The sequence below is a fragment of the Bubalus bubalis genome, chromosome 14 (genome assembly GCF_019923935.1).
Source record: "Bubalus bubalis isolate 160015118507 breed Murrah chromosome 14, NDDB_SH_1, whole genome shotgun sequence".
Classification (NCBI taxonomy): Eukaryota; Metazoa; Chordata; class Mammalia; order Artiodactyla; family Bovidae; genus Bubalus; species Bubalus bubalis.
Window position 1 is genome coordinate 19,609,419 of NC_059170.1, and position 12,193 is coordinate 19,621,611.

The 12,193-nt window shown below is 52.6% G+C and overlaps 1 protein-coding gene across 3 annotated transcripts; it reads right to left on the reverse strand.

Moving 5' to 3' along the window:
- Positions 1-381: 381 nt before the first annotated feature.
- Positions 382-9,822, reverse strand: TP53INP2 (tumor protein p53 inducible nuclear protein 2). Of its 3 annotated transcripts, XM_006048077.4 has the most exons (5): positions 9,589-9,821; positions 8,467-8,575; positions 4,984-5,164; positions 4,326-4,623; positions 382-3,788 (listed from the first exon to the last, which is right to left on the reverse strand). In XM_006048077.4, exons 3-5 carry the CDS (start codon positions 5,108-5,110, stop codon positions 3,539-3,541), a joined length of 675 nt encoding a protein of 224 aa, XP_006048139.1. In that variant the 5' UTR covers positions 5,111-5,164; positions 8,467-8,575; positions 9,589-9,821; the 3' UTR covers positions 382-3,538. The 3 variants fall into 3 exon arrangements, with proteins under 3 accessions (XP_006048139.1, XP_006048140.1, XP_006048138.1); XM_006048078.4 differs by lacking the exon at positions 8,467-8,575 and having other exon boundaries at positions 4,326-4,503; positions 9,589-9,822; XM_006048076.4 differs by lacking the exon at positions 8,467-8,575 and having other exon boundaries at positions 9,589-9,820.
- Positions 9,823-12,193: the final 2,371 nt, after the last annotated feature.

A 12,193-nucleotide genomic window follows, 5' to 3' on the forward strand; every position in this document is an offset into this window, starting at 1 on the left:
CTTGAGGTCTTGTCTTTATCTTGGTCTGGGCCCCAGCCTTCTGCTGTGTCTCCTATAGCTAGACATATACTCCATCCCTTCCCCGGCAGTGGCTCCGTAAGCCAGTGCCTGAGACCCAAAGAATGAATTGGTGATTCTCATGTTCTTATTCTCATTTTTTAAAACGTGTCTTGCATTATAAGGATTCTCTAAAAGTTATTGCTGAGTCACACCACATTGTCTGGCTCTGTCACCAGCAAGCTCATCTACCCTTTTCCTCCCCTGTATGACACACACACAACCAGAACCAAACCCAGCCTTATAATAACACACTGTGTCAGTACTGTGTGTGAGATTGCAAAGTGCTTCAACTTTAGCTCTACTCAGGAAGAAAGCATAATGTGCTTTAAATAGATTTTTATTTGTTTTTCTATATATTAACTTTTTCTCCCATAGAGGAATAACATTACAGTCTAACAATCAGAATCCTGTTACACACATCCACAGGCATGCCACATGACCAGGCTGAGGGGGTTGTGTCCTCAAGTCTGCAACATGTCACAACATGGTCAACCAGAGTCTCCTCTTTTCAGCCGGTCTCAACACAAAACACCCAAGAGGGATGCACTCATCTTACTGGTTCCACCTGGAACCAGGGGGCAGGGCAAGAGGAAAGGTACGAGGGGCCATGTTATGTCTGCCTTCAGTTCCCTCACAGAAACCCACATGGATCTGAGGAGTCATCCAGGAGCTCTGGTGGGGTCCTCATTGTACCTGACATCATGTGTCAGAGCAGACTACCAGGGTTCCAGACAAGGGTCAGGGAGCAAGCATACTCCAAAACAGCGGCACACTGCATTCATACACGCAGTACCCTGGTGGGGCCAGACTGGCAAGAGCTGGAAATGAAACCCAGCCTGAAGAGAGCTGTATTGGGGAATTACTGGAAGTTGTCCTTTAATGTAACTGGGACACACTCTAGAAACGGGTCCCTCTCACGTACTGAGTTTTGGCAAAGCGCTGGTAGTGCTGACATGAAGTAATACAGTCTGGAACAGACTTCTCCAGGGTCTCTAAAAACATCCATAAGGACAGACTCTCTAACCTCCTCCTGTCTGAGGTTGCATAGGACTTTGTGAGTTCTGGTTCCCTCATGTATTCAAGTTCTGTGGTTTAAAAAAAATCCTGAAGCATGCTCAAGGTGAAAGGCACATACAGTCAGTACAGTATGACGAGGTCTGATGCTTCAGGAGTCAGACTAACAGGAGACCAACTAGTGTTGGTTCTTAGAGATCTATACACAATTAAAATATTGCCACACTCAAATGCTACAGAAATCTATAAGAAAGTAAAAAAATATGAGCCTTGCCGCCAGCTAGGTGATGATATTGGAGGGTTCTAGAACTACAAGAGCCTTCAGAATTATGGGTAAGGTAGGGGCCTTCCAAAGCTGGAGCCAAATGCTCTAACTCACTTTTCCCCCACAGAAGGGTTGTGAACAGCACTGCCCAGAACTGAGCCTAAGCTCCAGCTGGCAGCGAAAGAGTAGGTAAGAAGTGCTGGAGGGAGTTTCAGCTCTTGGAAGTGCTGAAGACCCTAAGCTGGCTGTGATGTAACCAAGGAGTAGCTGGAAGAATCAGAGATTAGGTTGTAACCTTGGGGAGAGAAGCAAGGCTGTCAACTACTGGAGCCCTAGTGGACCAGTATGGGGACTTTGAACTGCTTTTATATTGTAAATGTGGCTTATTCCCTTGTGCAGGAGACCCAAACAGGGCTTCCTCTGTCCCCATCCCAACATCTGTAGGGCTACCCGCTCCCTTATCCATACACCCCCCCATGAGGCCTAGGGTTAGCAGGTCAGGGAGGGCAGCTGCCTTTGCTTCATGGAACTGCAGAGTTTTCTCTAAACTTCAGTGTGGCCATGAGGCCTAGAAACCTAGAACTGGAGTGAGGGGGAAGACCTATGTTAGTATGTAATAGGAAATAGTAAAAGTTTCCAGGAAGAAAGAGCACACACTAGAAAAGGACAGTTAGAAAAAGGAAAGAAGCAACTCGGGGCATCCCAAGAGGCCGTTGCTGGTGTCTGAGCCCAAAATTCAATCCTGCAGTGAGAAGGAGAAAGCTGACTGCCCTGTCCCCTGTGTCTCATCCAGGTATCCAGGTCCCCTCTCCCAGGTACTTAATGGAAGAGAAGAGAAGAGGAAACCGTAGGGTACCTATTTCTCCCCAGCAGCCTAGAAAGGGAGAGAGCCCTGGGAAAGAAAATGAAGAAAGCCCTCCTTAAAGGCCCTGAACCTGGGTAGGGACTATGGGGATTGGGGCAGTGGGGCTCCTGGCCTCCTACCCAAGACTGTTTATTAGCCATCCTGGCAGAGTGTGAAATACCAGGCCAGAGGCAAGATAAAGGCTGAACTGCCATTCTTGGGATGGCTTCACCCCACAGCTTGTCCTCCCCAGCATCACCATTCTCCATTCTTATTCTGGGGTGTGTCCTTCCCCTGCCTAGAATCCCTCCAGCCTGCATCTCTCCTAAGCTAGTTCTAGCACCTTGGGCATATGAACAGATATCTAGGATGGCAGGGCTTTGCCCAGCCTTTACTGCTAAGTTGACATGTTGCAGGTAAGGGTAGCAAGGTACTAACTAAGCCCTTCAGACACAGGGATCTGCAGAGGGTTTGATTGCAGGAAGAGATTTGGGAGGTGAATTATAGAAAAAGGATGAGGGAGTAGACTCCAGGCTCCAGCTTGAGAGCAAGGCTTGGCCTCTCTGAGCAAGCACAGTGTGAGCCCCTACTGTGCCCTGCTCCTTACAGCATCTCAACCCACCTGACCTGACTACCCTTCCAATAGGTTTTCCTCTTTTCCTCGATTCCCTCCCCTTTCTCCCACTAACTCACATCTCACAGTCCTTTCCCACATACCTTACCTTTCCATGCCTGAGCAACTTCAGGGAGCCCAGCATCCAGAGGAGAGGGAAGGGGGAGAGTAAAGGCAGAACCCTCTAGTCTCACTGGGAGAATCACTGAGTAATAAGGGAGCAGGAGTGAATGCAGGTCCAAACATTGGATAGAGTGAGGCTTGTAAAGTGGGAGCTGAAGGTAGGGAATGAGCCAGATATGAGACTGGAAGAAGACAGTCTCAGAAACAGGAGTGGGCCGGAAATAGAGGACTGGAGGGATGGGGATGGGGATGGAGAGTGTTAGAGCAAAGATCCAGAAGGGGAACCAGGGAAGAAAGACCGACTGTCAGTGGGTGAGATGGAGGATTAGATGCCAGAAGGGGCCAGAAGGTGAGAGCGGGGCGGGGGTGGGGGGGGTGGGGGGGTGGGGTTGCGGAGCGGGGTGAGGAGTGCGTTCAGAGGCAGATTAGAGGATCAGAGAAAGGGAAGAAGGAGTGGGGGAGAGGGGCGATCAGCCCACCTCACACACTTAAGAAGGGAGGCTATGGTATCCAGCCCGAGGTGGGCTGAAGGCGCCCCCTTGATCAGCACACTGGCTGCGGCGGAGGGGCTGGATGGGGTCGGGAGTCAGCTAGGGGTTTGCAGCACGGCGGTGGAAGCTCAGTAGTTGAACTGGCGCTGGCAGGGCTGGTAGACAAAGCTGCCCTGGTGCTTGGGCCGGCGCGGACGGCTCTCGCGGGCGCGGTTCTGCCGCTGCACCACCTTGGCGCTCAGCGCGTGGCGTTCGGCCCGTTGCCTGGCCCGCTGCAACCGCCGCGCCTGACCCGCCTTCTCCAGCAGCGCAGCCCGCGCCGGCAGAGGGGCGGCGTGGTGCAGGGCCCGAGGTTCGCGGCGAGCAGGCGCCAGCTCCCTGCGGGGAGAGACAGCGAGTCAGTCAGGGCTGGACAGATCGAGGGGCGTGCTGGCACCTCCCATTTGTCCCCGCACCCTCCTCAAGATTTGGTCTCTGCTCAGAAGGGGGCGCCCAATGCCGTTCTCGTGGGTACCAGCCCTTCCTCCAAGCCACCCCGGAGATGCCTCCTCGGTCCTAGACTCTAAAACGGGTAAATGTGGCCCCGTGAAGGCTCAGCTTCAACTTCCGATTCGACCCTGGCATTCTGTACCCTACCCCAACACCTCCTTAGCTCTGCGGCCTCGCCCTTCCAACCTCTACAGACCACAAGCCTCTGCTCCAGTCTTTCTCAAGCCCCGCCCCAGCCACGAAGCCACGCCTATCCCAATCTCAAAGGCTCCTTTGCCTTCAGGCCGAGCTACATCCTGGCCCATCGGCCCCGGCCTTTGCCTCGAACACCCGCCTCTAAAGCGTCCTCCCGGTCAGTGCCAGGGGGTTCTTGGGCTCCAAGACACTCCTCTCTAGGCCTCCAGGCTCCGCTCCCGGCCCGCTCACCCGTCGCTAGAGTCTCCGTCAGGCAGGGCAGCTTCGTCGTCTTCTGGATGCGGGGAGGGAGGGCCAGGCTCCAGCACTATGGTGCTGCCGGTCACGTAAACGGACATGCTAGGGTGCTCGATGAGGAGGTCCTCCAGGGGGCTGCTCTGGAGGCGGGCAGGCCCGAGTCCAGGCCCCTCTGCAGTAAAACAGGCCGGAGGGGTAACAAACCAGCTTTCATCCATCAAGGAGGGTGCGGGCGGAGGGCGGCCGGCCGGGACAGCTGCAGCTCCGGGGCTGGGTGGAGCTGTGAAGCTGTCTATGGGTTACGGAAGGAGGGGGCGCAGTGGGGAAACACACACACAGGACACAATGGGACAGGGAGAGAAAGGGCATCGTCAGTCAGCCCCGCAGCCCCGCCAGCCACACCCAGGGGCCACCCACAAGTCTCGACCTGCTGCCCTAGGGCGCGTGAGGTATGGACTGCAACACCTCTGCCAGGAGACAGCCCCAGCTTGCATGGAAGGGCGCTGTTACCCCTACCTCCAATGCTACTGCCTCAGCCCCAATTTGCCCTGGGAACTCCCCAGTCCCCTAGCAGCTCCCTGCTCAATGGGTGGACTACGTGCCCTAATGAAAACTTCACAGGCTCAGGAGTCAGTCCTGGCCCCAGACTCACCGGGCAGGTCAATAATGAGCCAGCCATCCACTTCATCCTCCTCAGAGACGAAGGCTTGGGGGCAGTTGGGGTCCTCGGCAGCAGGTGGTGGGGGACTGAAGAAGAGGCTGGTGAGGCGCTGAAGCATGGTGGGGAAGCAAAGAGGCCTGGGGAGGGGGATGATCTATGGCAGTGCAGAAACCTGTGAGGTAGAGAGGAGTCAGAGGTACTAGGGACTGCTCTCCCCCCAACTCCTGGCTGGGGATACCTTCCCCAGCACCCAGAACATTGATAAGAGTACAATGGAAATGTGTGGGAAAGCTTTGCCCTGTGCGTGTGTGTGTTTGTGTGTGTGTGTTGTTTGTTCACTTTCTGCTAATTCAGCCTGCCTTCAGGCTTTTCTGTTTTTTGTATGATCTTAGAAGTTATTTAAGGTATCAGTGCTTTAGTTTTCTCATCTGTCAAATGGCAAGAATAATAGTATCCTCCTCTCAGGCTTTAAAGGAATTAAATGAGCTAATAATAGTATCCTCCTCTGGGCTCTCATGAGAATTAAATGAGCTAAACACAAAGTGCTCAGAACAGTACCTGGATACAGACTAACCATTCAATAAACTAATCAACTGGTTTATTATTAATAATTGCTAATATTATTGCATGCTCTAGGACTGATATATAAAACTCTATCAGGGAAGGTCCTCAAAGGACTGGACGTCCAACCTGGACCAATCCCACAGAACAGCTACCATGAAGGGTAAAAACACTTCTCCAGGCAAGGAAGAAATTGCCCAATATTGTAATTATTTATCATCATCATCATCATCACCATATAGCTAATATTCATGTGCCAAGTACTGTATTAAGCCTTTAACCTATATTGCCTCATGTAATAGTCACAATAACTCTAGGAAATGGATATAATTATTAGCCCTCTTTTACAGGTGAAGAAATTGAGGCTCAGAGGCATAAGATGATTTGCCTAAAATCTCACAGCTAGTAAGACACAGAGGAAGGATTCTGATCCATGCAGATTCCAGATCACTATACTCCATTGCCTTTGCTGGGTATCTGTCTGGGTTAGGCATTTTTAATTTAGTGACCTGGGACCATGGTCCATGTGTATTTTTCTGAACAGAAGGACCTTGGTTTTCATCATGATTTCCTAAACAGCAGTTCTTGACCCCAGAGATTAAGAATCACTACTTGAGGGGTCTTCTCTGGTGGTCCAGTGGCTAAGACTCCGCCCTCCCAACTCAGGGGCCCAGGTTCCATCCCTGGTCAGGGAACTAGATCCCACATGCTGCAAGGAAAATTGAAGATCCCGAGCGCTGCAACTAAGACCTGGTACAGCCAAATAAAATTTAAAAAGAAAAAGAAACTTGAGCCTGTGTGGCTTGAAAAGGGCTCACTAGCAGAAATCCCACAAAACAGCTACCATCGCACCATGTGATTACATAAACCTCAATTGTGTCTGTCAGATGAAGGTCCTATTCCCACAGGCCCCCTCATCCCCACTATTTCCAAGCTCCTGCTCAAGGATAGCATCCCTGGTTAGGGAGGAAGATCAGGTTGCCTGGTCCCAGGGAGACAGCAGGTCAGTGGGAGGTGATGATGGAGGGAGAGAGCTATCAGACCCCAAGAGCCCTTAAGGATGAGGACTGAGGGTTGGACCAGGACTCAAGCCCTCAATCAGTCCTTCCCTGGCTGAAGATGAGAAAGGTTTCCATTCCCTGCTCCAGGAATGGAAACACCAAACCTACTTCAGGACTAGAAGTAGTCCTGGGTTAGGGGCTGCTGGCCAGGCCCCCTGGATGTCCCTAAAGTTTGACTCTCCTGAAGACAGCCAACAGTTTTGCTACTCAGCCACTTGTCACTTTCCTCTAAGGATGTTTCCACACTTTCTATAAAGCTCCCTGGGGATACAGTCACAGGGCCATTCCCTGGAGGCATTCTACTCTTTTTGCAAATCCACCTGGGGTATTTCTATGGTTGTTGCACCTCTTCCAATCCCTGGGTATATTTTTCACATTTGCCACAGAATCACCTAAGCTCTACACCCTGAGAGTATGTATACATTTGCAGACCCCACAGTGGCCTCCAGAAGGAAGTGGTGCCTGGGTGTCGGCCTCCCTGGTGGTAGATTTTCAGGGATTATGAAAGGTTGGGCCACCCTCAATCAGTGCCCGCCCAGCACAAGCCACATATCCCAGCCCATTTGTAGCCACAGGGAGTTAGTGACTCAGTTACCAAAAATTCAGAGAGTTTGACCCCTCCTGAAGGAAGGGAAAGACTGGGGCCTTGATGAGGCACACCCTCTTTCCAAGGACCTACTGCTTCATCGAGAAAATGGAAATAAAGTGAACAGGTGTTTCAGAAACCATGATATTCACCCAGCCCATTTTATAAGCTGAGGATCAGAGGACATAAGTCCGTCCAAAGACACACAGCTAGATGGTGGCAGAACAGGCCTAGCACCAGGTCACTGAGCCTTTGGTCCAAAGTGTACACAGTCAGGAACCCCTCAGTAAACAGTCCCCCAAAATATAACAATGCAGGGGAGACAGGGGAAGTAAGACAGGAGTCAGATTTTTATCAAGTTGCTGCCCCTCTTAGGGGGCCCTCTGTCCAGCTATAAAAGGGTCTGAGGTTCCTGGCACTGAGATTCATCCTGCATTTACCAGAGCACCCACTGTGTACCAGAGTCTGCTCCAGGCCTCTTCAAATTACAAACAGATTGAGGTAAGGAAGGCTTAGGGCTGGGAAAGCTCCCTGCCCGAGGTCACACAGCAAGTCAGTGACAGAGCCAGAAGTGACAACCTCACCAGCCAGCCAGTGCCTGCCCCCTTCTCATGACCACAGAGGGAGGCTCCCAGAATTTTTCTTTCCCAGCCCTGCCAACTTCCTGGTTCTCACATTCCCAGTTCTGCTCCTGGGAGAACGATTCCCTTTAATAACTGCAACAGCTGTGCCCGGAATAACACTTGATCCCCAAGCCACCTCTACCCCAGCCCATCTGTGAGCAGAGTCTAGGCTGAGATAGGACTCTTGGTCCAACCCATATGCCCATCTACTTGAAAAGTCAGAGGCTCTCCTGCTGGGTCTCCGGTGCTTCTCTGTGAGCAGAGACAGGGGAGCACATGCTTTGTAATCACCAGCACTAGTCCAGGTCAATCTTTTCTAGCTGGCAGCTCTGGGGGTGCAAGGTGAAAATGATAGTTGCTCAGTTGTGTCCAACTCTTTGTGACTCCATGGACTGCAGCCTGCCAGGCTCCTCTGTCCATGGAATTCTCCAGACAAGAATTCTGGAGTGGGTGGTCATTTCCTTCTTCCAGGGGATCTTCCCGACCCCAGGGATCGAACTCTGGTCTCCTGCATTGCAGACAGATTCTTTACCATCTGAGCCACCAGGGTGGGAGGTGAAGGACAGCCAAACAGAGGGAACTCTCATCTCCACCCCATCCCAACACTGGCCCAGGAGACACCCTGATGCAGCCATTGACTCACCTTTCTGTGGCCAAAACAGGTGGGAGGCAGTGATTTTCTGGGTTCCAGAACTCTGAGGTACAGAATGAGGATGGGGGCCTCAAAAGGGGACCCAGTTTCCAGAGACCTCCTGGAAAAAGATCCAGGAGTGAGGAAACCTGGGAGCATTATCAAATTTGGATGGGGCTTAGCCCAAGTGGTTGGATGGCATCACCGACTCATGAGTTTGAGTTGGTGGACAGGGAGGCCTGGCGTGCTGCAGTCCATGGGGTTGCAAAGAGTCCCACACAACTGAGCGACTGAACTGAACTAACCCAAGTAGAGTCTTAAGTGCAAGGAGGATGTGTAACTTGTTATTTGTAATAAGCTTCTACTAGGTATGTGCCAGTGGCTAATGCATCCGCCACTCACTAGGGAGGCATGACTCTAACTAGCTGCACGACCTTGAGTAAGCCACTTCCCCTCTCAGGGCCTCGGTTTCTTCTTCCATGAAATGGGCTGTAAGACCCCTAGTTCGGGGGCTGGGAACGACGTCAGCTAAGGCGCTGCACACACTTCAGGGATTAGGAGAATGTTATTATGTTAGTCCCAGGGGCGCAGAGCCTGGCGTCAGAGGGAGGAGATTGCACCACTACCTGGCGTTGCCCCAGCGATCTAGAGTTCGAGCTTCAGGGGCTCCTGAACTTGTGACAACTCCCTCTCCCTATCTAGACCCAATAGAGCCTTCGGAACCTCTCTCAGTCTCTTCGAACCTCTCAGGTCTCAAGGACAAAGTAGAAGATCAGAGGTTTGACCTCAGCTCCTGGGTTAGCCCAGGAAACAAGAGGGCCCTCTGGTCCCGCTGCCTTCAGCGTCCCTCACTCTTGGGCCCAGTTCCGACCCAGCGCCCAACGGGTCACCGGAGGACAAGCGACCCGAGTCGGGAGGGGGTTGCGGGGGGGGCGGTGCCGGCCTTGGTGACGTCTCAAAGTCATATGCAAATAGAGAGACGTCACGGTCTACCGGGCTGGGGCAGCCAATCCGGAGCCCAGAATGCAGCCCCGGCAGCCGCCCGCGGAGACCGACAAAGACCCGGGAACTGGGGGCGCGGGGCGTGTCCCGAGGCTCCAGGAGCCCCCCAGGCCAAAGCCGGTCGGAACTCACCTGGGAACTGGGGCGGTGCGGCGGGCCCAGGTGGCGCTGAGGTAGTTGTGAGGCGGAGTGTCCCGGAATCGGCGGCGGATCACAGGCCCGGCAGCATCGCGGGGGCTGGGTTGGGAGCGCGTCGGAGGCTCAGAGTGACTGCGCTCGTGCGCTGGGCTTTGAGTCTACAGCCGCGGCTGCTGGACTCAAGGCACAAATTGGAACGTTCAAACAGCTGATTGTGACGTCACAAAGGGGCCCGCCCGCCTCGCGTCACCGCCCGGCCAAGCGGCGGCCAATCCCAGGCTGCGGATCCCCCCTCCCCACCTCCTCCGCGGCTATCCGGCTAGTGGCTCCCTCGCGGGGATCCCAGACTCCCAGGCTAGGGAAGAGGAGGCCTGGAGAAACAACTGCTGGAAGCTTGGAGCGCCCTGCCTCTGGGCGACCCACGGAGCTCTCTAAGAGAGGGGTTCCCACTCGTTCCTACGAGACCCCCATCTTTCTGCACACCCTCCGCATCTGTCAGCTCCCTCACCTCCCGCCGCCTCTCTTGTCCTTTCACCTGCATCTTACACTCAAGTCCCTCGGTCTGTACACTTTTCTCAACTCCACACCACGTTCGTGCACCCCAGCCTCCTCACCACCCGTCTCCCGGCTCTGCCTTTGTTGTCTCCCTTTCTTACCCTACACGCTCGCTTGCTTTCCCACTCCTTTTTTTCCTCTGCTGGGCAAGCTTAACAGGTGGGGGACAACCCTCTTCCCTGGTTCCAGGGGATCGCAGGAAGTATAGACGAGTTGGTTAGGCTGACAGGAAAATTTTACCGGTAGAACTTGGAGAGGAATTGTTTTGGGCTAAATAAACATTGACCTAGAGAGTACTCTGCACTGAAACGTTTACACACTTGTGCGTGTGTGTGCTCAATCGTGTCCGACTCTTTGTGACCCCATGGGCTGTGGCCTGCCAGGCTCCTCTGTCCATGGGATTTCCCAGGCAAGAATACTGGAGTGGGTTGCCATTTCCTTCTCCAGGGGACTTCCAGATGGAACTTGCCTCTCCTGCAATGGCAGGCAGATTCTTTATCCCTGGCTACCTGGGAAGCCCTAACACACCTTATTTAATCCATATTGCTACTGGGGCTGGACAGAAAAGTGAGAGACAGGGATTGATTGATTATTAACCCCGATGTACACACGGAGAAACTGAGATAGATCTCATGGCAACCCACTCAGTGTTTTCTTGCCTGGAGAATTCCATGCACAGAGGAGCCTGGCAAGCTATAGTTCGTGAGGTTGCAGAGAGTGGGACCCAACTGGGTGACTAAACAACACCACCACCACACAGGGAAACAGATAGATCTCATGGTTAGTATATAGATTCATACTCAGTAATGCATTCAACAACAACTATTGCCGCTGCCAGACCATTAGCTGACATTTTTGAGCACTTACTGAGTGCCAGGCATTGTGCCATACTGCTGTATATGTGTGTTTATTCTTCACAACAACCAATAAGGTGTGTGTTATCCCCATTTTCAAGTTGAGGAATCAGGGTCACACAGTTTATAGTAAATGGGAAAGCCAGGATTTGAACACATAGTTCCTGGCTCCAACACTCTCTGCGCTCTACAAGCACCAGATAATCAAAGCCCGGGGGTGCTTCAGCCTCCCCTAGGAGACCTGGGCTTTGTCCTTTCCCCAAACTTGCTGTGTGACCTCAAGCAAGTCATGTCATCTCTCTGGGCCTCAATTTTCATATCTGTCGAAACATCCAAGTTACCTTTTAGAGATTCTTTCAAAGTCATCACCCTCAGGATTCTTCCAGTCCCATATTCTAGGCCCCCATCATTCCCAGTGGCCTGAGAAGAGGCTGGAAAGACCACAAGTACACATCCTCAGCATCTCCAGAGGTTGTGTATCCTCTCTCAGTACAGCAGGACTGGTGGAGATGAATCTGAGCACTGCCCATCTGTCTCATTGGGAGGGGGTGTTGGGGGAGAAGGGAACTAGGCCAGAGCTTCTGCTCTGCTGATAAAATCCTGTCCCGGCCTAATCTGAAACCCCAGAGGGACTCCTCAATCCTAGCAATTAGGAGAAGGAACCGGGAAACAATACCCAGTGGCTTGGGGAAGAGGGGTAGGAGTGAGGGAGCAGTGTTTTGGCCCTTGGAGTGATATCCCCAAACCATCCTCATTCTTTGCAACCCTGAGCCTCTCCCCATCACATCTGCTTCCTACTAACCTCATACCCTCTCTTCACCTTTTGCTGACTTAAACTGGATAATCCCTAATACGCCTCTCTTGTCACATCATTTGCCTGCGCTAAACCCTCCTGTGGCTCCCACAGTACCACGCCCCTTAACATGGCATTTGTACCTGCCATGATCCAGCCCCAGTGCTCTCACTTTATTCCTCACTTACATCTACCTTGTCCTACGCTCAGACTCCTATTGTCTCTTCATTCTCCCACACCCATACTTTTGCTCAAGCTTTCTCCTGGAATTCCCTGTTCAGGCTTTTCTGAATTCAGAGTTTTTCTGTCTTCAGGATTCTACTCACTCCTTCTTCCTCTAGGTCACCTTTCCTGTCCCCACCCAGGTGTCCAGAACTACCTTGATGGACAGTACAAT